General features: G+C 43.9%; 1 protein-coding gene across 1 annotated transcript; it reads right to left on the bottom strand.

The window, feature by feature from the left end:
* Nucleotides 1-1401: 1401 nt before the first annotated feature.
* Nucleotides 1402-23949, bottom strand: LOC127568811 (VIP peptides-like). The gene is made up of 6 exons (XM_052012997.1): nt 23542-23949; nt 23129-23246; nt 21924-22061; nt 20686-20778; nt 12752-12845; nt 1402-1605 (listed from the first exon to the last, which is right to left on the bottom strand). The coding sequence occupies exons 2-5, from the start codon at nt 23233-23235 to the stop codon at nt 12791-12793; spliced, it is 393 nt and encodes a 130-aa protein (XP_051868957.1). The 5' UTR covers nt 23236-23246; nt 23542-23949; the 3' UTR covers nt 1402-1605; nt 12752-12790.
* Between the last annotated feature and the right edge of the window lie 4025 nt (nt 23950-27974).

Raw genomic sequence — 27974 nt, 5'->3', positions numbered from 1 at the left:
GTTGGGACTGAAGGAGAGGGGAATGGAACTGATGGGATTGCCAGTAGACCCCTGACTGACCTCCTCTTTGTTGTTGAGATGAACATATGCCTCCTTCATCCACCCGGTAACCACCTGACAGAGTGCCACTGGACTCAAAGCTATGTTTGCATGAACTCCATTTGCTCACTTTGAACAGCCTCGCCAAACAAATATTATCTGGACGCATCACCACTTGGTACATCAACTGCTCTGCCCAAGACCGCAAGAAGCTGCAGAGAGTTGTGGACACAGCCCAGAGCATCACGGACACCAGCCTCCCCTCCTTGGACTCTGGCTTTACCTCTCGTTGTCTTGGTGAAGCAGCCGGCATAATCAAAGACCCCACCCACCCAGGTCACTCTCTCTTCTCTCCTCTTCCATCAGGTAGAAGATACAGGAGGCTGAGGGCACCTACCACCAGACTTAAGGACAGCTTCTACCCCACCGTGATAAGACTATTGAATGGTTCCCTTATACAATGAGATGGACTATGACCTCATGATCTACCTTGTTGTGACCTTGCACCTTATTGCACTGCACTTTCTCTGCAGCTGTGACAGTTTACTCTGTACTGTTATTGTTTTTACCTGTACTACATCAATGCACTCTGTACTAACTCAATGTAACTGCACTGTGTAATGAATTGACCTGTACGATCGGTTTGTAAGACAAGCTTTTCACTGTACCTCGGTACAAGTGACAATAATAAACCAATACCAATACCAATACCAATATTCAGTGATCATTAATTTTGAAATTTTCAATTGGCCCAAACTCAACAATAGCTTGGGAGAGGGAGTTCATATTTCTGTTTCCAGTTGTAGTTCCCAACACCACTGGCTGTTTCACACTCCAGCAGACAGAATTCTTTATCTCACAGTGCTCTGTCGAATGTTTTAATCAGTTAGATTATTCCCCCTTTGACAGATTGTAAACCTCACTGAAATTTCACCGCTTTAATCCCCATCTGATGTGTTGCTCCTCCTCCAAGGGACAGTATAAACTTCCAGAGATGAAGAGTTTTGAACTGAGCACCAGGTCCAAATGGGGTGCAGGCAGTGTGATATAGGCAAGGATTTGAAATACAGATCTATACTGATAGGCAGCAGTTAGGGATGAGGTGTGGAGGGTTAGAATAGATACTTCCTTCCGCACCAAGTATGTAATTCAACAAATGTTATAGTCTAAAGAAAAGTGGATATTTCATTAAGACTGTTGAACACAATGAGAGGGTTTACAATTAGAAAACTGTGGTCTTCATGTGCTACTTTTGATGCATTTATTAATTATAAGGATGTGTAACATTATAACGATGTCTAACATTACAGAGGGTACCTTGGTCCAAGGCTGATAGACATAACTACAAACTATAGGCAAAAGTTGAGAAAAAAACAGAGCTGTTATTTACAGTGTGTGTAAATATTGACTTTCATTTATGAAGAACTAAATGGGTCAACAAAACATTCACTGCACAACACGTTGGTTTGGAACTTGACACTGATAGGCTTTCACTCTAGGTTAGTAGTCAAAAAAGGCTGTGTGTAGTTTTCAGTTCGGTAGGTAATCGAATGTTCTTTAGGGGTTCTGTTTAAGATAAGAATATCAACAGTTAGTGTGTTATTAATTGTTATTATATAGTTATAATAAAGAACTAGTTCCCAGTAGGTAATGCAAGGGCTCACATGTGGGAACAGGAAGTGGCTGTAAAAAGAGAGGGAAAGCAAGCGAGTCTGGTGTTAGTTTATAAAGTGTTCAGACATTAAACCCACACGAAGTTTGTCTCTTGATGACGAACAAACATAACAGTAAGCCCACACAGTCCTTTTACTAACTGATGCTAGGCACTATCAGAGAAGCTCCAGCCTCTTTTGACAGACAATTTGCAACAGAAAGTCTTTCCATTCAAATCTACATCACAAATGTGCTCTTTTTTAGTTTGCAGCTGCTTTAATCCAGGTCAATATAAATACATATGATAGAATATATTTTTTTCAGCTCTATAAAACTCTGGTTAGACCACACGGAGTATTGTGTTCAGTTCTGGTTGCCTCATTATAGGAAGGATGTGGAAGCTTTAGAGAGGGTGCAGAGGAGATTTACCAGGATGCTGCCTGGATTGGAGAGCATGTCTTATGAGAATAGGTTGAGCGAGCTGGGGCTTTTCTCTTTGGAGAGAAGGAGGATGAGAGGTGACTTGATAAAGGTGCACAAGATGATAAGAGGCATAGATCGAGTGGACTGTCAGAGACTTTTTCGCAGGGCGAGAATCGCTAACTCAAGGGGGCATAATTTTAAAGTGATTGAAGGAAGGTATGGGGGGATGTCAGAGGAAGCTTTTTAAACACTTTTTAAATAGTGCATGCGTAGAATGCACTACCTGCAGAGGTGGTGAAGGCAGATACATTCGAGACATTTAAGAGACTCTTAGATAGAGACATGAATGATAGAAAAATAGAGAGCTATGTGGGAGGGAAGGGTTAGATAGATCATAGAGCAGGATAAAATGTCAGCACAACATTGTGGGCCGAAGAGCCTGTACTGTGCTGTAATGTTCTATGTTCGATGTTCTATACAACAATTGTACCTCCAGGACACTGAGATCTCCTCACCACTTCCTTTTGGGGCCTATTTCAGGGTGGCCAGCTGTAAATATTGGGATACTGCAGGGATAAATTGCTTGGGTCCCAGCTACTTACAACATATCTCAATAATTTGGATAAGAGATTAGGAGGTGACATTTCAAAGTCTGCCGATGACAAGGAATTGGGTGTGATTGTGAGTTGTGAGGAGGATGCAGAGAGGCTTCAAGATAGTGAAGGCAGATTGTGCACGTGGGCAGACACGTGGCAAATGCAGTTCAATGTGGATAAATGTGAAGTTATCTGCAGGTAGAAGAAACAGAGAGGCCGTGTATTACTTCAATGGTGTTAGATCGAGAAGTGTCGATGTAAAAAGAGATATGGGTGTCCTTGTATGTCAGTCACTGAAAGCAATTCTGTAGGTGCAGCAAGTAGTTAAGAAGGCAAGTGGTATGTTGGCCTTCGGAACAAGAGGTTTTGAGCAAAGGGACATGTATTACTACAGTTAGGGCTGTGGTAAGAACACACTTGCAGTATTGTGCGTAATTCTGGCCTTAAGAAAGGACATGCTTGCCACAGACGGAATGCAATGAAGACTCACCAGACAGATTCCTGGGAAAGTGGGTCTGCTGGAAGAGGAGAGATTAAGTTGAATGGTTTGTATTCACTGGATTTTAGAGGAAGGAGAGGGGATCTCATTGTAATTCAGGAAATTCTGGCAGGGATTAGACAGATGGGATGGGGGAAGGATATTTCCCCTGGATGGGGAATCACAAATGTCACAGTCTCTGGTTGCAGGACATGCCCTCTTCTCGTTACTACCATCGGGGAGGAGGTAAAGGACCCTGAAGACCCACACTCAGCGATTCTAGAACAGCTTCTTCCCCTCCACCGTCAGATTTCTAAATGATCCATGAACCCATAAAACACGACCTTGTTAATCTTTTTTTTATATTCGTAAATTATAGTAATTTTATGCCTTTGTGCTGTACTGCTGCCACAAAACAACAGATTTCACGTCATGACAATATGTCTAAATCTCTGGAATTAGAATCAGAACAAGGACTGAGATGAGGAGAAATTTCTTCAGCCAATTGGTGGTGAACTTATGGAACTCTCTGCCACAGAGGGCTGTGGTGGACAAGTCATCAAAGGAGATAGGCCAAGCCATGCCTGCTGGGAGCTGGCATCAAATCTGGGAAGTGGGACTTGAACCTGTGACATTTGCTTCAAACGCTGTTTTTTTAGATGACTGGGTTTCTCTCACCCTACCCCACCCCAACAGATAATTAGTTCGGCACTGGGTGGGGCAGGGACTACTTCATATTGATATAATCCAACTGGATACACCTCAAATGTCAATATAAGGTAAATTCAACAGGATGTAAAATGGACAAGCCATTGGATCTGACAGTCTTGGCTGAAATAGATTTAAGTGATCGCCTATAAACTAGAATTACATTACAATGAGACTCATGTCTGATTAACTCATGGGCAGATATAAACAGATCTTGATTCTCTGCTGCAAATTTCCCCAATGCAAGTTCACTCAATGTAAATGGCTTCCACTAAATAAATAAATAGGAAAGAAACTCCTCAGCTGCAATGACTAAGGCAAACTGCTGGGTGAATATATTGTCACAACTATATTTCAATGAAATTCCAATGAGATCATCCAAAGGTGAAGCCTGAGTAATTTTCAAATGTTACAACCTCAACTAATTTATAGCAGTTCATCACCAAGATGTGTTGTTGTCCATTCTAAAGGGACTGAATGTTTCTTCATTCATAGCAAAGAGCTGTAGTCGGAGGGATCACAGGTCATCCAGCAGACATTCCACCCCTAAATGAGACTCACAGTGCTTTTGAAAACAGCTCACAGCTCAGTGAATGAGTTTGTTGGCTTGTCCTTATCTGTGACCTATCTGTCTAAAGTGGCTGCATTACAATATTGTTACTGCCAGAGAGGTGAGCTTTATTTTCCAAGTACATTCTTCTACAGATTATAAACACATTTAACAAATAAAAGCCAATTTCTTCTTTTAAAATCCATTCTAGTGTGAAGGTGTCACAGGCAAGGCCAGCGTTTAGTTCCTGTTCCCTGTTGCCCTTCAATGCTTTCTTCTGGAACCGATAGTTTGATATAACTGATAGGTTTCAGTAAAGATTCAGCCTCAGTCCTGTATCTACAAGTAAGGTGGATGGTTTATTGATGACATAACTCCTTCCCCAAACGACATGAATAGCTGGGCTATTAAAACAATTTGACAGTGGTTCAATCATAATGCAAATGCAATGAGCTTATTCTGACCCAAGCATCATGCCACAGTGTTGTGACAATGATAGGTGTAGCAGTTAGCGTAACACTATTACAGCGCCAGTGACCCGGGTTCAATTCCAGCCGCTGTCTGTAAGGAGTTTGTACGTTCTCCCCGTGTCTGTGTGGGTTTCCTCCGGGTGCTCCGGTTTCCTCCCGCATTCCAAAGACCTACAGGTTAGGAAGTTGTGGGCATGCTATGTTGGCGCCGGAAGTTATGAACCAGCAACAAAAGAAACACACTGAATCATGATTCAGTGTTAAAAACTACTTTTTTGATAACTACTTATGATAATAAGAAAAATAAAAGTAAAAATGTTAGAATGTTAGAAGTAAAAATGTTAAACCTTGAACATTAACCCCAAAACTAAACTCGCCGTGTGTGTGTGGCAAAGTCCCAAACTCCAAGTCCAGGAATGGTTATTAAAGTTCAGTTCAGCAAGCCATAAGGTGAAACGTGAGCAAAGGCTCCTTCAACAACGTCATTACGTCCTTTATCTACTGTTGACAGAAGCACACCACACACACACACACACACACACACACACACACACACACACACACACACACACACACACACACACACACACACACACACACACACACACACACACACACACACACACCACTATGCTCTATCTTAAAGGGACATTCACCTAGTCCGTAACACCTCTCACCTAAAAAGAAATTTTTTCCAAGAAAAATTTAATCGCGCATACAGTTAGTAATGTTAATAATTATCATTCTACACAATTACAGAATATCAGATTAGTAAAGATACATGTTTCCCATTTAACATCGGGAGAGACAATCAGCGATCACGTTATCTTTGCCTCTAATGTGAGTTATCATGAGGTCATACTCTTGCAAAATTAAACTTCAGTTTAACAGCCTTCTGGTCTTGTTTTTGACTCGGCTCAGAAACACCAATGGGTTATGATTTGTATACACAGTCAGTGGTTTCTGAGCAGTGCAAACATATACACTGAAATGTTGCAAGGCTAAAACAAGCGACAGTAATTCTTTCTCTATGGTGGAATAATTCTTTTGATGCTCATTAAATTCTTTGAAAAGTAAGCTACAGGATGGTTAATATCATCACAGTCACCCTTCTGCAACAACACAGCTCCTGCAGCTTCATCACTGGCATCTACTGCTAATGAAAATGGCTTTTCAACGTCAGGTGATTTGAGCACAGGATGGTAGCATAAAATGGCTTTCAGCTTCTCAAATGTTTTTTGACAAGGATCTGTTCAAACAAACTTTACTTCCTTCTTCAGAAGATTAGTTAGGGGAAGAGCAATATCAGCAAAATTTTTACGAAATTTACGATAATATCCAACCATTCCCAAAAATCTTCTAACAGTTCTGGTACCTGTGGGAACAGGGAACTCAGATATTGCTTGAACTTTTGCCTGAACAGGAGCTAACTTGCCTTGACCTACAACATAACCAAGATACATCACAGTGGCATGGCCAAATTCACTTTTAGCCAAGTTAACTGTAAGTTTGGCTTCGGAAAGTCTTTCAAACAACGTTTCTAACACAGAGATGTGATCCTCCCATGTATCATTTCCTGTCACTAAATCGTCAATGTAGGCATCTGTATGTTTTAACCCATGAATCATTGAATTAATCATTCTTTGGAATGTTGCCGGAGCATTTTTCATTCCGAATGGCAAAACATTATATTCATACAATCCAGAAGGGGTTACAAAGGCAGAAATCTCCCTTCCTCTATCTGTTAATGGAACACACCAGTACCCTTTTAATAAGTCAATCTTTGTAAGAAATTTAGCCTTTGCCATTCTGTCTATGCAATCATCCACCCTAGGAATCGGGTAAGCATCTGACTTCGTTACAGCATTTACTTTCCTGTAATCTGTGCAAAATCTAACAGTTCCATCAGGCTTAGGCACAATAACACAGGACGAACTCCAGTTTGAAGCAGAACATCTAATAATATCATTTTCTAACATATATTCAATCTCCTGGTCAACAAGTTTACTCTTTTCCACATTCATTCGATATGGCTGTTGTTTGATTGGCGTTGCATCCCCAACGTCAACATCATAAGTAATTTCCGAAATTCTGTTTGGAACATCTGGGAACAGATTTTTAAATCTTAAAGTTAATTCTCTCATCTGTTGTTTTTGTGAAACTTGTAAATGGTCCAACTTCGTTTCAAGGTTCTCCAGGATATTTTGTTTTTTTAGTTTTGATGGAACAATATTTGGTCTAAATTGGCCTTCCTCAACATCAACATCAGGCATTCTAGAAACAACCTTCATATCATCTACCATGGCCGCAACTGAACCTCTCTCATAATAAGGCTTAAGCATGTTTACATGACAGAGTTGTGTGTTCTTGCGTCTATCTGGTGTCTTAATTACATAGTTTACTTCATTTAACTTGGATTCAATAACAAATGGTCCAGAAAAATGAGATTGCAATCGATTGTTCTGGCTAGGGAAAAATACTAACACCTTTTGCCCCACAGCAAATATCCTTGGCCGAGCACATCTGTCAAAACATGCCTTCATTCTCATCTGGCTGGTTTTCAAATTCTCTTTCGCTAGCTGGCAGACTCTCTCCAACTGAGTTTTAAATTTTTGGACATAGTCCAACAGACTCAAATACACTTCCTCATTAACCCACTGTTCTCTTAACAATTCCAAAGGTCCTCTCACCCGATGTCCAAATACAAGCTCAAATGGACTAAATCCTAATGACTCCTGTATTGATTCTCTCACTGCAAACAAAAGTAAATGAACACCATCGTCCCAATCCTTTGCATTTTCAAAGCAATAAGTCTTCAGCGTATTTTTGAGAGTAGAATGAAATCTCTCCAGAGCTCCCTGAGACTCTGGATGATATGCAGATGATACAATCTGCTTTGCTCCCAACTCATGGACAAGTTGTTGAAACAAATTACACATAAAATTACTGCCCTGATCAGATTGGATTTCTTTTGGCAAACCAACTAAAGTAAAAAATTTTAAAAGAGCCTTTGACACAGTCTTGGCCTTAATATTTCTAAGTGGTATTGCCTCTGGAAATCTAGAAGTTGCACACATGATGGTTAACAAATACTGATTTCCAGCCATAGACTTTGGTAATGGGCCAACACAGTCCACAATCACCTTCAAAAGGGTTCACCAAAAGCAGAAATAGGTTTCAACGGAGCCACAGGGGGTCTTTGATTTAGTTTACCTACCATCTGACATGTGTAACAGGTTCAACAAAACATCACCACATCTTTTCTCAAACCAGGCCAATAGAATTGTTTCAAAATCTTCCTTACAGTTTTATTCACACCAAAATGACCACCCAAAGGCATACTATGGGCCAGGTTTAAAATCTCATTCCTATAATCTTTAGGAACCACAACCTGATGAATAACTTCCCATTCCTCATTAACAGGGACATGAGGAGGTCTCCATTTCCTCATTAACACTCCATTTTTGACATAATATCCAATTGGCACTTTCTCAATCTTATCACATGAGAGAGCTTTTTCTCTCAATTCAGTAAGCTCAGGGTCTTTCATCTGTTCCACCATAAATTCTTTCCTTGACAAAGACAAATCTTCAAATTCGGGCCCAATACAAGGATTTTGATCCTCCAGTGAAGACAGAAAAGTCTCAGACAAGTCATCATAATTTTCTTCCTGTTTAGGGCTGTCACATGGAACAACATCAGGCTGCACAGGACTGTCGGCCTTGGCTAATTCTTTAGTTCTAGCTCGAGTCACTGCACAGGATTGGTAAACATCTGGATCATTCTCAGACTCATCAATCCTTGGTTTGATCGTTAACCTATCAGCCCTCTACTCTATTCCCTATACACTCATGACTGTGTGGCCAGATTCTGCTCTAACTCCATCTACAAGTTTGCAGATGATACCACCATTGTAGGCCATATCTCAAACAGCGATGAGTCGGAGTACAGGAAGGAGATAGAGAGCTTAGTGGAATGGTGTCATGACAACTACCTTTCCCTCAGTGTCAACAAAACTAAAGGGCTGGTCATTGAAAGGGGGCGGTGTACATACACCTGTCTACATCAATGGTGCTGAGGTCGGGAGGGTTGACAGCTTCAAGTTCCTGGGAGTGAACATCACCAACAACCTGTCCTGGACAAACCACGTGGATGTCATGGCCAAGAAAGCTCACCAGCGCCTCTACTTCCTCAGGAGGCTAAAGAAATTTGGTTTGTCCCCTTTGACTCTCACCAACTTTTACTGATGCACCATAGAAAGTATCCTATCAGGATGTATCACAGCTTGGTATGGCAACTGCTCTGCCCAAGACCACAAGAAGCTGCAGAGAGTTGTGGACACAGCCCAGCGCATTAAGGACACCAGTCTCCCCTCCTTGGACTCTGGCTTTACCTCTCATTGTCTTGGTGTAGCAGCCAGCATAATCAAAGACCCCACCCACCCGGGACATTCACTCTTCTCTCCTCTTCCATCGGGTAGAAGATACAGGAGCCTGAGGGCACGTACCACCAGACTTAAGAACAGCTTCTACCCCACAGCGATAAGACCATTGAACAGTTCCCTTATACAATGAGATGGACTATGACCTCATGATCTACCTTGTTGTGACCTTGCACCTTATTGCACTGCACTTTCTCTGTAGCTGTGACACTTTACTCTGTACTGTTATTGTTTTTACCTGTACTACATCAATGCACTCTGTACTAACTCAATGTAACAGCACTGTGTAATGAATTGCCCTGTAAGATTGGTTTGTAAGACAAGTTTTTCACGGTACCTCAGTACAAGTGACAATAATAAACCAATACCAATACAGTACCACAGGGACAAATTCTCCATCTGCAAGGTCATTCCCCAATAACAAAGAAACTCCTTCCACTGATAAACTAGGTCGTATCCCTATCTCGACAAGTCTTTCTACGAACTTTGACTTTAAAATCACCTTGTGCAAAGGGACAGATATGGTGTCACATGTAACGCCTCGCACTAGATTTACCTCACCAGTGTCAGTTTCTTCACCAAAATTTAAAACACTGTCCAGCAAGAGAGATTGGCAAGCCCCAGTATCTCTAAGGATTTTCACTGGCACCTGGGGTGACCCATCATTCAGTGAAACAAAACCCTCTGATACGTAAGAACAGAATTCCTTCCTCACCTCATCCAACTTTTCAGCTTTCACCTTTGGCAAGGACTGATCTTTAACAACATCCCCTAAACCTTTTTTGATTTTTAATTACCTGAAAGCAAGCATTGGGCACGGCTTCCTTCCTTTTCTTCAAAAGGGCACAATTAGCTATCACATGGCCAGGTTTCTTACAGTAATAACAAGTACGCTCAGCAGGTTTCTCCAACACTGGCTTCTTTTCATCCTTCCCTTTTTGATTACTTCCCAATTTAATCTCTGGTTTACCTGGATTGTCCTTATAACCTTTGAAAGGTTTTAGGTGGTCCCCATTTGGATTTATGCGTTAAAGCATAATCATCTGCCAACCTTGCAGTTTCTTGTAACATTTCCACCTCCTTTTCATTTAAATATGTTATTATTTCAGCTGGGACACATCTTTTAAAGTCTTCCACTAACATCAATTCTGTCAATTTATCATAATCCCCAACTACATTTTTAGCCATGCACCATCGTTCAAAACATATTCTCTTTCTATTGGCAAATTCCATGTATGTCTGATCTGCAGATTTCTTCAAGTCTCTAAATTTTTGTCTACAAGCTTCAGGTACCAATCCGCAGGCCTTCAACACAGATTGTTTTACCTTTGTAGAATCAGCTGCATCCTCAACAGACAAAGCAGAATAAGCTTGTTGAGCTTTACCTTTAATCACACTCTGTAACATAAGAGCCCATCCTTCCTTTGGCCAGTTTGAACTCACAGCAACCTTTTCAAAATGTTGGAAATACTGACCAACCTGATCTTCAAAAGGAGGGACTAATCGAACCTCCCTGCTGGCTAAAAAACCATCATCAGAATCAGATTCCAAACTCTTTCGCTTCATTTTTAACTCATGCTGCCGCTGTTTTTCCTTCTCCTCCCTATCCAGCTCCATCCTCCACAATTCCATCTGGGCCTTCCCTTCCTCTGTCTCAGCCTCAAACTTCAACCGAATTAGTTCCCGTTCTCGTTCAGCCTCTAACTTCAACCGAGTTAGCTCCCGTTCTGCCTCTAGTTTCTTTTGTTCGGCCTCTAGTTTTTTTGTCCCAACTCGAACTTCATTCGCGTTTTGTTCTAACTCTATCTTTGTTAACTGCACCTGGCCATCAGGAATCTATGACCCACTCTCAGGAAACTCTTCTAACTCTTCCTCCTCCAAATCCTCCAACTCCACTGGTTGAGAAGTCACATCAGAAATCACTGGTTTACTCTCAGGAAACTTGGCTACCTCACTCACCTCGAACACTTCCTTCTCCAAATAATAGTCAACTATCATTCTATGAATAACTGCTTTTCTCATAGACTGCTTTGCTGCTTTAAGGTTTAGCCTTGTAGCAATTTTTACCAAATCATACTTTATTGCCACCTCCAATCCCTCTAGGGTTGGTGACTCCAAAAATGCCTCAATATCCATTGCTGCTGGTTTCCACACATACAAGCCAATTAAAAAGAATTTATCAGACCAACCACAATCAGTCGTCCACTAAGACCCCAATTTGTTCAAACTCAGACCTCCAGTACCAGTCTTGAGTTTGACTTCAAACCACCCTTGTCAATCCTTGGATTCGATCCAGGATGAATCTTGTCAATCTGGGGAACAATCCCAGACGAGCCCCCAATTTTGTTACGAACCAGCAACAAAAGAAACACACTGAGTCATGATTCAGTGTTAAAAACTACTTTTTTGATAACTACTTATGATAATAAGAAAAATAAAAGTAAAAATGTTGGAATGTTAGAAGTAAAAATGTTAAACCTTGAATATTAACCCCAAAACTAAACTCGTCGTGTGTGTGTGGCAAAGTCCCAAACTCCAAGTCCAGGAATGGTTCTTAAAGTTCAGTTCAGCAAGCCATAAGGTGAAACATGAGCAAAGGCTCCTTCAACAACCACCGTTGTCTGAAGATAAAACGTAGATGTAGAGAGAACATAGAGAGTAATTACGAAATCCAAATGTTCCACGAGGGTACCCAAACGAACATCAGTGTTTACTCAGTAGTGACTTCTTCACCCTGAAAAGCATCCGTATCGTGGCCGTCCACACAAATACCTGTTTCCCTCTACAGGTCAGCAACAAAGTGAACTCCACTGGATTACTCCCAATTTCCATACGTGGATTGCAGTGACAGACACAGTTATTGTTTCTCATCCATCGATAGAGAAAACTAGCAGGCTGGTGCTCTCTCTCTCTCTCTCTTTTCTCTCTCTCTCTCTCTCCTCTGACTGACTTCGACTGACTTCTTCAACAACATCATTATGTCCTTTATCTTCTGTTGACGTAAGCACCCCACACACAGACGCCACTATTCTCTATCTTAAAGGGACATTCACCTAGTCCATAACAGTGGCAACACTTGCGGGCTGCCCCCAGAATGCTCTACGCAAAAGATGCATTTCACTGTGTGTTTTGATATACATGGGACTAATAAGGAGATCGTATCTTACTCTGTCCAAACATAAATCCATAGACGTAACAAATCAACCATCTGTGTTGGCTTACTATCCATAATAAAAACTGCAACCAACATTTTCTCCAATAAAGCACAGTCCATATCAACATGGAATTACCGATATAAAGGCTGATATGCAAATGTTAAGGCTAATTTTAAGCCGGTACACTCAACAGTTGTGAAGTATCTCAGGCACGCTGCCTGGTAGAGGTTGTACTCACAAAAGTTGGAAGGTGATTCAAAAGGCCATCGACCACAGCTTAGTTCTCACCAAGCGACGCAGTGTCTGAGACGGTGTCTGGGTTCGACCCATGGCTGTTGAAAGATTAGAATCAGTGACTAGCAGGGTCAATGCTGATGCAATTATTTCACCTACCTTAATTTGCTGTTTATTCCAAACTCTTCTTTCTACAATCACAAGATGTGGCTGATGTTGGCTCGACCAGTAACTTCTGTCCAACTCCAGTTGTCCTTGAATGGAGGGAATGCTCGGATACTTCAGACTCACACATAACCAGATGCGACAGAAAAGCAAACTCCCTGCTCTGGAGGACATCAGTGAACCAAATGAGCTTCCCCAACAATCCAGTCATTTCATCGCCATTACTGATGTTAATAATTTAATTCCAGAGCCATTTAGTTGACTAAATTTAAAATTCACAGCTGCTATTGTAGGACTAGATTGTTGGTGCAAATCCCTGGTTTCCTCCTCCAGCAACATGAAATCCATGCCGCACAATCACAAAGGCAGGAACCCTGTTCGCAGGAACACACAGGAATTTAAAATAGGTGGAGAATATATCACGAGTTATCTGAAATGGAAAACTAGATGATGAACGTTTGACTAGAACAACTGGTTTGCTCAACCATGTTGTTGCATTAATGGAAGTACGGTCCCTGAGTTAGCCACTTATGAAAGGTGTAATGTCAGGCAGGGCTCTTACCAGATCAAACACACTCTAGTGTCATTTATTCTGCATATAGTTTTCAAGTTTATTTTGGGGATGTGGGTTTTGCTGGCAAGGTTAACATTTATTAACTGTCCGAATGGAGGTGGTGTTGAGCTGCCTTCATAAACCACTGCAGCTGTTCTGGTGAAGGTGCTCCCACAGTGTTATTGAAGGGAAAAGACCCAGTGACAATGAGGAAAGAGTGACGTACTCCAAAGTCATGTTGCATAGTTTGGAAGGGGACCTGCAAGAGGTGATGCCCCTGTACAGCTGCCCTTGGTGATATAGGTCAGGGGTTCGGAAGGTACTCTTGGAAAGGCTTAGGTGAATACCATTTTGCAGATGGTACACACTGCAGTATCATGTGCCGGTGGTGGAGAGAGCGAATGTTTAGATGTTTGGATGGGGAGCCAGTCAAGTGACCTGCTTCGCCCTGGATGGTGTCGAGCTTCTTGAAACCTGTTGGAGCTGGACTCATGGAGGCAAGTGGAGAGTGTTCCCTCTCACTCTCCATCTGTGGCTTGCCAATGGCAGGGAGGCTTTGAGGAGGCAGGAGCCAAGAAACCTGCTACAAAATGCCCAGTGGCCATTGTGTGGCCACTCCAAGGATATCCTTCCTTGATAGTGGGGGTCTCAGTGAGGCATTGAATTGAATGTCGAGTAGTTAGTGGCACTCCCTTGCTGCCTTGGTGAAGCAGCCAATATAATCAAAGACCCCACCCACCCTGGACATTCTCTCTTTTCCCCCCTCCCAACAGTCCCCTCGTACGATAAGGTGGACTCCTGATCTCATTATCTACCTCGTTATGACCTTGCACCTTATTGTCTGCCTGCACTGCACTTTCTCTGTAACTGTGACACTTTATTCTGCATTCTGTTATTGTTTTACCTTGTACTACCTCAATGCATAGATGTGATGAATTGATCTGTATGAACGGTTTGCAAGACAGGTTTTTCACTGTACATCGGTACAAATGACAATAATAAACAAATTTACCAAATTATCAGTGAACATTTTCACTTCTGACCTCATAAGAGAAGGAAGGTCATTGATGAAGCAGCTGAAGATGGCTGGGCCCAGGACACTGCCCTGATGGTCTCCTGCACCTGGAATTATTGATTTCAAACAACCACAAACATTTCCTTGAAGTTGTCCTTCAGGAAGGGCCTTTTAGAATCTCAGAGCTTTTGTGCCCTTATCAGACCCCTGAGCTATATTTTCATTGAAGTACAGAAAGAACCAAACAGGATACACCTCAAGTCACCACAGTCAATAATTGCTTTCAAAGTATTGCAATAAAACAGGAAAATTGCAGTCAGTTTCCAATATCAATGTCACATAAACAGCCGTGCCATAAATAATCATGTTATAGAGTCATAAAAACGGGCCCTTCAGCCCATCTAGTCCATGCCGACCTGATCTTCTACTAGTCCCATCTTTGATAGCCTTCCTCGCTGTCCACTACGTCCCCAATCTTGGGGTCATCCACAAATTTGCTGATCCAGTTTACCACATTATCATCTGAATCATTAATATAGATGATAAACAACAACGGACCCAACACTGATCCCTGCGGCACACCACTAGTCACAGGCCTCCAGTCAGAGAGACAACCATCTACTACCACTCTCTGGCTTTTCCCGCATAGCCAACTTTGAATCCAATTTACTTCTTTGAATACTAAGTGATTTAACCTTCTGGACCAGCCTCCCATGCGGGACTTTGTCAAAGGCCTTGCTAAAGTCCATGTAGACAACATCCACCGCCTTTCCCTCATCGACCTTCTTGGTAACCTCCTCGAAAAACTCAATAGGATTGGTTAGACATGATCTACCATGGACAAAGCCATGTTGACTATCCCTAATCAGGCCCTGCTTATCCAAATACTTATATATCCTGTCCCTCAGAATACCTTCCAATAATTTACCTGTAACTGATGTCAGACTCAGCGGCCTATAATTTCCCGGTTTATTCTTAGAGCTTTTCTTGAACAATGGAACAACATTAGCTATCCTCCAGTCCTCCAGCACCTCACCCATGGCTAAGGACATTTTAAATATCTCTGCTAGGGCATTCCTGCACTGGCCTCACATAAGGTCCGAGGGGACACATCATCAGGCCCTGGGGATTTATCCACCTTCATTCACTTCAAGACAGCTAGCCCCTCCTCTTCTGTAATCCGGAAACGGTCCACGACCTCACTACTCTTTTGCCTCAGTTCTATAGTCTCTGTGTCTGTCTCTAGAGCACATACGGATGCAAAAAATTCATTCATCTCTTTTGGCTCCATGCTTTGATGACCACACTGATATTCAAGAGGACCAATTGTTTCCCTTGTTATCCTTTTGATCTTAATATATCTATACAAACCCTTTGGATTCTCTTTCACCTTGTCTGCCACAGTAACCTCATGTCCTCTTTTTGATGTCCTAATTTCTCCCTTAAGTTTTCTCTTGCATTTCTTATACTCATCAAGCTCCTCATTTGATCCTGACTGCCTGTACCTGATAGGCACCTCCCTTAAATATCCTATTTAAGTAATATTGATTGGCTGGTATTCAGGAAGAACCCTGTCATTCTCCAAGGAATATCACGGAATCTTGTACCATCGGTGCAAGTAGGCAAGGCACAACATTGTGGGCCAAATAGCCTGTCCCGTGTATATATGTGTATATATGGATGTGGGAGTTAATGACAAGGGCATTATGTAATGCCCTTGAACTGAATAGCTTGCTAGGCTGTCTTAGCAAGTAGTTACATGCCAACCATGTTTCTGGGATCTGAAGTCATGTCTCGGCCCTACCAGATAAACACTGGTTATAATGTTGGGCTTTACATTTTATCCAATTGTTTCATGCTCACCCTTACCGTTAGTGACTTTGAATTCCTTCATTTAATGAGCTGAATTTAACTTCTGTGTGTCGTGGATTGGAAGTTCAATGTCTCTAGATCATCCCCCATCATTGATTACTCATCCGGTAACCTAACTGGTATATTACTGTATATTTTATCATTCAAAGTAGATCCCCTCTGATCATGTAACACCATGTCAGAACTACAGTGAATGAACGGTGCTTTATAAATGTACCCTATAATTGCACTGTAATGTTAAATCATGAGCTTTGGTCACAACCCTCACTCAGTGGGAGCAGCATTACCCAGAGTGGGTGTAAGTGGTTTGGAATAGTGGGCAGGAGGAACAGTGCAGAGGATTGCAAGGCTGTGGATTGCAGGATCGGAGTTAGTGATGGAAGCAGAGATGCTGGTGACACATTCAGAAATAGGACTGATAAGTAAAGGTGAGTGGTGCAGGCACAAGGTATTAGGAAATGTTCTGTGTGGATGTTAAGCACAAACAAAGACTGATTGGGCCAATTAATCTGAAGCCACGAGGTAATTTCCAAGCAGCTTAAACCAATGCACATTCAAAAGCAGTTTGCATTGACGCAAATGATATAACAAACCTTAACACATCAACGTATACAACACCTCTAAACTATCAAAGTACTTCAACAGGAAAATTAAAGATTTGGACAGAAGATGGGAAATCAGGGCAAAGGATCACAGAATGCTACAGACAGAACCAGCCTGGCAGAGAGCTAGAGAGGCAAATAGTCACAGATAGATTTATAGAGTCATACAGCACAGAACAGGCTCTTCAGCCCATTATATCCAGACAAACCATCTACACTAACCCCATTTACCAGCACTTGCTCCAGATTCTTCTATGTCTAGGTGGTTCAAGTGCTCGTCCAGCTACTTTTTTAGTATGGAATTGAGTCTGATGCCAGGTCTCAAGGGATTGGGTTAGAGGGAGAAGGTAAGCAGGCTAGGACTTCATTTTTTGGAGCAAAGGAGACTGAGGGGAGATCTTATAGAGGTGCATAAAATCATGAGGGGCAGAGATAGGGTGAATGCACTCAGTCTTCTCCCCAGGGATGGGGAATCAGGAACGAGAGGTCATGGGTTTAATGTGAGAAGGGAGAGATTTAATAGGGACCTGAGGGGCAACTTCTTCACACAGAGGGTGGTCTATATATGGAACAAGCTGTGGTTGAGGCAAGTACAATAACAACATGTAAAAGACACTTAGACAGGTACACGGATAGGAAAGGTTTAGAGGGATATGGGCCAAATACTGGCAAATGGGACTAGCTTGGATGGGCATCTTGGTCGGCATGGACCAGTAGGGCCAAAGGGCCTGTTTCTGTGCTGTATGACTCTACGATTGTGAAAAGAAAAAGATCCTCAGCTCTCCTCTCACTGCCTTACTCTTCACCTTGAGCCCATGTCCTCTGGTTCTGACATATTTAGAGATTTTGTATGGGGGTGGGGGGGAGGAGGGAATTCCAGAACTTGGGACCCAGGCCTCTGAAGACATGCTGGTGTGATTAAAACTGAGAGGTCACTTTGGGTGGAGCATAAAGATCAGGAACGTCTGTCAGCCTGAAAGAGGCTGCAGACGTAGTGGGGTGCTGGGATGGTGCAAGGCCACGGAGAGACTTAAAAACAAGGGTGGGGGGATTTGAACGTCCCCTTGGACTCTTGTCATTGGTCCAGATTTACTTCCAGTACCTTCTCTTGTTGGTCACTAAGTTGTCGATGTAGTTCTTCAGCGCCATCTGTTTCTGCATACGGCTGTAATCGTCAGTGAAGACAGCATCGGCGTAGCGTTTGGCTGGAACCTGTCCAGCTTGGGCACTGTTTAACCCAACAACATTTCTGTTAGTCTTGGGTATGGGAGTTAAGTACATGGCCAGTTACAGAATAAGAGCCTGCCCTTTGAACTTCCTCGCCCCTTGTAACAGATTACACATAGAAAGAAAGCAGGAAAAAAAGTCAGAGGATTTTATTTGAATATGTGTTAGATATCTGTTAGATATTATGGTGAAATCAAATATGTTCCTTTCAGAATATATTTATTGTACCATAACATCTAACACCCCTTCTCTTGAATCATCTATATTTTGGTGAAACATTGAACAGATTCCAAAAGAACACCCTTTAAACCTGCTACTGAGGAAGAAAACCTTCAGTAAGATACACTTTCCATGACATTAACTAGTTACAGACTGCGTGCAAGAGGATATTTCCTAATCAAACCTCAGCTGGGTCTTAGATAGATCCCTCTGACAAGTCCCAGCCTTCTCCCACTGCTCCATAAGCTTCACTGTTCGAATTCTCCGTTGAAAATGTAATCTATTTTATTCATTCAAGACCGTGACATTCTGCCTCACGAACACAAGAAGGTGCAGAGAGTAGTGGACTCAGCCCAATACACCACAGGCACATCCCTCCCCACCATCGGTAGAGTCTGCAGGAGGCGATGCCTCAAGAAAGCAACATTCATCATCAGCTCACCATCGGGGAGGAAATACAGGAGCCTGAAGACCCACACTCAACGATTCAGGAACAGCTTCTTCCCCTCCGCCATCAGATTTCTGAACGGTCCGTGAACCCATGAACACTACCTCGTTATTCCTTTTGTTTTGCACTATTTATTTATTTTTGTAATTTATGGATTTTATGTCTTGCACTGTACTGCTGTCGCAAAACAACATATTACATGTCATATGTCAGGGATTATAAATCTGACTCTGATTCTGATTCTGAAGATCCCCACCATCCGGGCCGTGCCCTCTTCTCGCAGCTACCATTGGGCAGGAGGTACAGAAGCCTGAAGTCCCACAACACCAGGTTCAGGAACAGCTCCTTCCCTTCAACCATTCGGTTCTCGAACCAACCAGCACAACCCTAATCACTACAGTCTAGCAACACTATGACCACTTTGATCACTAAAATAGACTGAATTTTTTTGATCTAATTGTGTTTTTTCTTGTAAAAAATTGTATAAATTACATTTCATTTATGTCATGAATGTTGTGTCTCTAATGCTCTGTGCCTGTGATGCTGCTGTAAGTAAGTTTTTCATTGCACCTGTGCACACATGGACTTGTGCATATGGCAATAAACTCGACTTTGACAAAAAGACACACAAATTTGTGTCACCAGCATACACTACCACGTGTCAATGCAAAGAGTTTATCTTTATTTAGACAACCCATGAAATTATCCCTTCACCTAAAAGATCCAAATATTTAGAGACACAAGAGACTACAGATGCTGGAACATGGAGCAAAAATTAAACTGCTCGAGCAGCATCTGTCAGTAACCCAATAAGTTATACATTACCTCATGAAATGGTAAGTCTGTTATAAAACGCATTGGGCCATTTCATTCGAAAATCTTCAACCACACACCTCCTGTGTTAACATATTGTGATGTCACCCACTTCTGACTCAGTCTGTTCGTGGAAAACATGCGGAATGCACCCGACACAACTGAACTTTGTTTAGGATTTTTCCCAAGTCTGGACTGCGTTTCCCAGACAAAATATGCAGTCAAAAATAAGGCAGTACAGAACTTGCCAGCAAAGGGATATTTCTCACATAGAAATCTTCACACGGTTTTTCCAGATGTGGAGATTCCCATCCAACATCTACCACAGCGAAAAAAAAACAAACTGCTGGAGGAACTCGGTGGGTTTCGAAACGTCGACAAATCATTTCCCTCCGCAGGCACTGCCTGACCCGTTGAATTCCTCCAGGAGTTTGTTGCTTGCTCCAGATTGCAGCATCTGCAGTCTCTTGTGTCTCCAACAACTACCAAATCTGGAGATCTGGGAGGCCAAGATATAACTGTGGAAGAGTCTGCTCCATTGTGAGTTAGACTCTGCTTCTTACACCACCGGTGCTTTCTGATCTACTGAGACCACAGGACCCCTTCTCCCTCATTATTACACACCACACCATATCCGTTTGGTAACCATCTTCATGACTCTCTTTAAAACATTTTAACTGAACTGAATATGCCTGTGATTACCCTGAACACTCTCAGAGAAAAGGGTCTCGACCCAAAACGCCGACTGTCCACCTCCCTCCACAGATGCTGCCTGAGTTCATCCAGCAGATTCTTTTTGCTCAAATGTTGCTTGATCTGTTTAAAATTGGACAGTTTACCCGCTGATACTTTTAAACATTGCAATACCCACCGGGTTTGATGCTCTGGCTTTTAACTACCCAATTCTCGTCCATCCATATCTTTCAGATAGATTCCATCCCACCATGAAAGCAGGTCATCCCACCATGGAAGCAGGACATCCTCGCCCCTCCCCAACCCTGCACCCTCTTACCCGACTCCTTACCCCCTCAGTGATTCCAGGTACTTTCTGGCGGCTATCTTGCCCAGCGCTTTGCTGTATTCGCTGGTGAAAAGACCATCAGAGTGTCGCGTTACTCTAGTGCAAGGAACAAACAAAGGGGGAGAGTGAATAGACCTTGGAAATTCATAGAAAGATCGGGGAATCGGGAGACTGGGAGCACACAGCCCCACCATAGTCACCGTCCCCTTTTCAGAGATGTAATACACTCACTGCCTGTGTTTCCAATATTAAATCTGTCTCTCTCTCTCTCTCTCACAGACACACACACACACTCTCTCTCAGACACACACACATCTCTCACAGAGACACACACACATCTCTCACACAGACAGAGACACACACTCTCTCACACACACACTCCCTTTCACACTGACACACATGCCCTCACACACTCACACTCTCTCTCTCTCACATAGACATAGACACACACACACAAATGTTCTGTCTCACACACATTCTTACACTCTCATACACACACACTCTTACATGATTTTTCTCACATACTCTCTTACACGCTTTTTCTCACACACACTCAGATACAGACGTGCACACACTTTTTCACACACACTCATGCATACACTCACATACACACACACTGACATTTACACTCACACACTCAGACATGCACTCTCACACATGCTCTCGCACACACACACACTCACACACATAATAAACTGTATCTCTCACACACATAGAACACACTTACATACAGACACACACTCACACATACACTCACATAAATGCTTTCTCTCTCTCTCTCTCTCTCACACACACACACACACACACACACACACACACACAGATCCATAAACTCATACACGTAGGTTAATTGGTAGGTTAATTGCCCACTGTACCTTGTCCCTAGTGTGTAGGCGAGGGGTAGAATTGGGGGGGGGGGTGAAGGGGATGTGGGGAGAATAAAATGGGATCAGTGGAGGATTAGTGTAGATGGTCGGCATGGATTCGGTGGGAGAATGGGCCATGTCCCCCTATGATATGCACAGGTACACACCCACGCATACACAGATATTCCTACACGCATTACATCGGCACACACACACATTCTCTCTCACATTCACGTACCACTAAACTCATCAGTGCTACTTGGCTCTCGGCAGGTTCCCAGTGATGGGAGAGATTTGTATTGACCAATTGAATCGGCAGCTCCAAGCGCCCAATATTCAGACGCTCCTGCAGCAGTGGCGAAGCGAATTACTCACCTCGGGAAGGTTTCGGACCTGCGGTAGAGATTTTCACTGTCGAACAAGGGGCTTTGGTCAATGTCGTCGTCGGTTTTCAACGGTAAATGTGAGCGGTCCGTTTTGCCCTGCTCATCAAACCCAACGGCATCTCCCAGTCTACGAATGAGAAGGAAACAGCCAGCCGGAGTCAGTCTAGTCGCCGAATTAAAGCAGCGAAGTTGAAGCCACAGGCAACAGAAAATAAATCCGCAGGCAGCATCCCATCACTATCAATGGTACCGCTATGAATGCAGGGCTGGCCGCTCACAGTACAACACAGGAACAGGCCCTTCAGCCCACAATATCTGTGCCGATCATGACGCCAATTTAAACTAATCCCACCTGCCTGCACAAGGTCTATATCCCTCTATTCGCTGCCTAGAACCGACATAACCTTACGTAGCACAACCCAGATATAGCAGGGAGCCGTGGACGGCAACAAACAGCCAAATCAAAAAAGAACAAAAGTCAAATCAACTGGTGTTAGGTGCAATGTGGACACAATCTGAGGAGGAACCGTTGGCCCTTGCAGTTCAGGACGTTTTCAGGCGTTTGCTGGTGCCCGGGTCAGGTGGAAACCTTGAACCGTTCCACATTCTGGCCCACCGACAGAAGTCCGTCAGATCCAAAGAGCTCCTCCTCCGCTCGCAACACTGCGGAATTGCCCAGATTGCAAACTTTACTCCCCAACATGCTTCGTCGCAGTGGGGGTAAAATGTGGCTGCGATGATCCTGCTCCCCAGCACCTCCGCCCACCCACCCACCATAATCTCACTCTGCCACCGTCTCCATCAGTCACTTCTCCCGCTACCACCTCAAATGGCTCCATCACCATTGACCTCAACCATTGTTTCCAGCAGTTCAACCTACAGGCGTTCATTCACAGGCGATGAAATAACACATTGCATTCAGTGATCAGAAGCTATAGGTAATGTTCAGGTTACCGGCGGAATAACCGTCTGATACCGGCAGTAATGGAAGATAATCCACGGACCCTGTTACACATTCTACACTGATCCACGCCCAGCAACCCTTGTCTCCTATACTGCTCTCACCATCTTCTTCCAGTGTCCCAACCCACTGGAACTCCGGAAGGCCTTGGATGCCTTGCATTGGACCCGGCCGTTGTGAAATACCCTCAAGATAAAGTTACCATGGACTGTCCCAAGGGGAGGATCGCCTACCTTAGATCGGAGTAACTGCCCAGCGCCGGGAAGGCCGATCCCCGGGAGCAGAGGACGCTGAGGAGCGCGAAAAGCGTCACCGACTGGGAATCGAATCTGATCACCATTTCGAAGGGTCCTGCGATCCAAACAAGACGTTACTCAACAAACCCCATTCGCACCAGCCTCCTCCTCCCCTCCCTCACCGAATCCCACCAGGGAACGTTTCCCTTCTGGACGTTTTATTGAAATCAATCCAATTATTCCTAGATAGAGACCAAGGGAGAAACTAGTCCAAATTTATGAATTCAAATAGAAAGAAGCTTTCAAGTCAACAGGAATTGGGGAGTGTGGGGGAGATTTTCTGATAAACATTTGCCGTTTTACCTTCTGGTGCCACGAATAATGGGAACGAGTTCATTCGCACGACTTACCAAAAGGAACGCGCTCTGTGCTGGCGTCGATCGCTGTCCTTGGTGCTGAAGGAGTCGCCTGTGTGACTGAGGAAGACCTGTCGATATATCTTCGCCTCTCTTCTAGCTGGTCTCTTTTGCGGGGTCGTTTGAGTTCTGCCCTCTGTCCGATGCAGGGCGAGCTGAGTTACTCCTACCCAAACCTCTCTGGGTACAAGTCTGACTGTCAACAGCCTGAAAGTTTCTGGTTTTATACCGTCGGCTCGTCTCAGTCCTCAAAGGGCGGTCACGTTTCCGTTCCAAAGAGAGGCAATAGATGCAGAGCCAAAGACGTCACCGGCATTCCCTGTGGAACCAGAGCGTGTTGGCAGAGCGGACTGAGGAGTTTATTGAGGAAAGTGCTTGCAAAGGGAGATTAACATCAGAACCAGACGCGCTTGCCGCTTCGGCGTCTAACTGTTGCTTATCGGCGAATTACAACCAATAACTGCTCGACTTTCCCTGCATCTATGTTCTATATCCCTGTGATCGTTCCAGAGTCTTACAGGTCTGAAAGAGACCGTATGACCCATCAGGCACTGGTTAATTCTGTTAACCTGCTGTCGAATACGCAGCCGCTCCTATTTTATCCAACTCTCTTTTGGACGTTTCAATCTACCTCCCTCCGCGCTTTCAGAATGAGTAATCTCACTCCAAGGCCGCGTGGAGAAAAGTAACACCTTGCCTTGAGATTCGTCCCTTTCATTTTGTCAGGAAATAGCTTTTCCAGGTGTGCTCTGGATTCTGTTGAATGTTGAATTCCGCAATTAGTACCCTAACGTCTCCGATTCCGAGGAGATCAGTCCCGATTTCATTACTCTCTCCAAATAATCAGTCTTTCTTCTCAAGCAAGGTTTTAGTGACCGAAGATACGAGTGGTTAATGCCATAAGAGAACTGTGACAAAAGTAAGTTAAATCAACGTGGCCCAGTCTGTGGGGTTTGGGAAAATTCATTATTGATTCTAAATGTTTCCTCTCTCGCCACCGCCAGCGTCACCAATAAGTTAAATCCCGAGAAGAGAAAGAGAGAAGAATAAGTTATGGCTATCTCCAATTAGGCAAAACTTTAGATTTGATGTATATTAAATTATTTGACCTGCTACCTGTAACTGAATTATATTTGAAATGTTAATTCGGCTCCTTACAATAGGCAAATTTCATCAGAGACAGACTTGATCTTTATTTAAACCTTTTCCTTGTGCTGTGTGTGTTGGTACCGTTGCGTGTTCAGTTCATGATCTAATAGTATTGTGTTGCCGTGATAATTGGTCGATAACGTGTCGGTTACGAAATGTAATCTAATGGAGAGGTTTACGCAGTTTATGAGCGGAATAATGGACATAGAGACTGGAATCTGATCAAAGTGTTTGGGTATCTGGATGCATCACGGCTTGGTACAGCAGCTGCTCTGCCCAGGACCGCAAGAAACTGGAGAGAGTTGAGGTCACAGCTCAGCGCATCATGGACACCAACATCCCCTCCTTGGACTCTGTCTTTACCTCTCGCTGCCTTGGCAAAGCAGCCAGCATAATAAAAGACCCCACCCACCCGGAACATTCTTTCTTCTCTCCTCTCCCATCAGGTAGAAGATACAGGAGCCTGAGGGCACGTACCACCAGACTTAAGGACAGCTTCTATCCCAGGGTGATAAGACTATTGAATGGTTACAATGATACGATGGACTCTGACCTCACAATCTACCTTTTTGTGACCTTGCACCTTTCTCTGTAGCTGTGACACTTTACTCTGTACTGTTATTGTTTTTACCTGTACTACCTCAATGCACTCTGTACTAACTCAATGTAAATGCACTGTGTAATGAATTGACCTGTATGATGAGTATGCAAGACAAGTTTTTCACTGTACCTTGGTACAAATGACAACAATAAACCAATACCATATAACTGAAGCATAACCTTCCCGCTTGGGGTCTCATGGTAATGGCTCACTCTTGTGATGTTTGCAGGCTGCAGACATGACTTTGGAGCTAGTCTGGATTCTCTGATGCCTATAATCAGCTAATGCAGATTCACAATTGAAGTACAAAGTTTGGGAAAAGTTCCTGGAAAGTCAATGATCGATAAATGCCTTTAGCCAAAGGTCATGCAAAGAGGAATAACAAAGTGGTTTGACCTTGGAAATTGTTATTCATTCACATGGTGATCAGATCAGTTTCTTATTTTCTTCTCTTACCTGCGGACCTATATTACCTCTCCTGGTTTGCTTTTATAGCTAGTGTCCAAAATCCCTGGTTGGAGCATGCAGACAGGCCACACTGGGCTCATCACAACTTTCACTTTTGGCAGATGAGTCCATAAGTTAGTTAGGAGAATCACAGATTGTTAACAGACCTGTATAGGAGATGGACATCCCAGCACACCAAAGGTTAAATTTGGGTTGTATTTGATCACTTAAAGTTGTGGGAATGATTTAGGTCAGTCCAGATGAGAGGGTGAAGGTAGGTGGTTGGGGGGGAGACATAAGAAGCTGAGGGGTGACAGGTAGAAGAGGCAAAGGGCTGAAGGAGAAGGAATCCAGTAGGAGAGGGCAGTGGACCATGGAATAAAGGGAAGGAAGTGGGGAATAGATGGGCAGGTCATGAGGGAAAGGGAGGGGAGAGGGAAGGTGTGAGGGGGCCACAGGAATGAGGGAAAACAAATGGGGAAATAGGTGGGGGGGGGGAGAAGGGGAGGGTTACCAGAAGTTGGAGAAATTGATGTTGAGGCTGTCAGGTTGGAGACTCCCAAGGCAAGAATATGAGGTGTTGCTCCTCCAACCTACATCTGGCCTCAATGTGGTAGTAGAGGAGGCTGTGGATAGACATGTCAGTATGGGAGTGGGATGTGGAATTGAAGTGGGTGGCCACCGGGAGGTCTTGGCTGTTGTGGCGGGTGGAGCAAAGGTGCTCAATGGACTGGTCACACAATCTGCGTCGGGTCTCACCGATGTAGAGGAGGTGGCACGGGGAGCACCGAATGCAATAAATGACACTCTCGGATTCACAGGTGAAGCACGGCCTCACCTGGAAGGACTGTCTGGGTCCCTGAATGGTGGTGTATGAGGAGGTGCTGGGAAGGTGCCACACTTTGTACGTTTCATGCCCATACTGGGAGGGTCATCAGTGGGGAGGGATGAGTGGACAAGGGAGTCACAGATAGAGTGCAATCCCTGAAGAAAGCAGAGGAGCGGGGAGTAGATGATGTGACTAGCGGTACGATGTCCGTGATTAACCTATCTCTAGAGATGGAGGCAGAGAGATTCTGTGGTTAATCTGTCTCCAGAGACCAATGTCATGGTCTCCATCTCTGGAGACAGATTATCCACTGACATCTATTATAAACCCACTGACTCCCACAGTTATCTTGACTACACGTCTTCCCACCCTGTCAGTAGAAAAGATGCCATCCCCTTCTCCCAGTTCCTCCGCCTCTGCTGGGCCAAAATAGTTCACACGGATGGTCTAAAAACTTCTCAGGACAGAGATCCCAATCACTCAAAATTCATGCTGTGAGAGCTGACTATGGGGAACACAAATATCCCAACTGTTGATGAGCAAATATGTCTGTGACCATGCTTGATGTACCAAGTGACAATATTAGTCTGGTTTGCAAGCTTCCTTGAACTTGGTCACTATGGCGCAAAATAACTTAGCCACAGTTGCCTGGTTTGATGCAGGCCAATTAACATAACCCCATTCGCTGATGCATACAGGAACATCTCAGAGTCACTTGACTTTTAATATGGGGAGGCAGTGAATTGTTTCTCACTGACCAAAAGAGATAGAGGCAGAGATTCATACAGCATGGGAACAGGCCATTCAGCCCATTACATCCACGCTGCCCCCGGGGACACATCCGCATTAATACTACCTTGCAGAATTTGTCCTGTAGACTTCTGTACCTGGGCAATTCAATCGCTTGTCCAAACACTTCTTAAATTGTGTCAGTGACACTGAGATGGTCAGTCACCTCCCCTGATACAGGGGAGATGGTCACTCACCTCCCCGACCCAGGGGAGATGGTCTGTCATCTCCCCCCACCCAGGGGAGGTAGTCAGTCAACCCTCCCTGACACAGGAGAGAATGTCAGTAACTCCTACCCGACCCATGGGAGATGGTCAGTCTCCTCTCCAAGACCCAGGGGAGATGGTCTGTCAACTCCCCGACCCAGGGTAGATGGTCTGTCATCTCCCTCGACCCAGGGGAGATGGTCAGTAACCCCTCCCCGACCCAGGGGAGATGGTCTGTCTCCTCTCCTTGACCTAGGATAGATGGTCAGTCACCTCCCTCCGATGCAGGGGAGGTGGTCAGTCACCTCTCCCTGACCCAGGGAAGGTGGTCGGTCACCTCTCCATGAACCAAAGGAGATGGTATGTCACCTCTCCCAGACCCAAGGGAGATGCTCTGTAACCTCTC

This window comes from Pristis pectinata, chromosome 3 (assembly GCF_009764475.1).
Source record: "Pristis pectinata isolate sPriPec2 chromosome 3, sPriPec2.1.pri, whole genome shotgun sequence".
Taxonomy (NCBI): Eukaryota; Metazoa; Chordata; class Chondrichthyes; order Rhinopristiformes; family Pristidae; genus Pristis; species Pristis pectinata.
The sequence above is the reverse complement of the archived record's forward strand: the minus strand, read 5'-3'. Positions and strand labels throughout refer to the sequence as shown.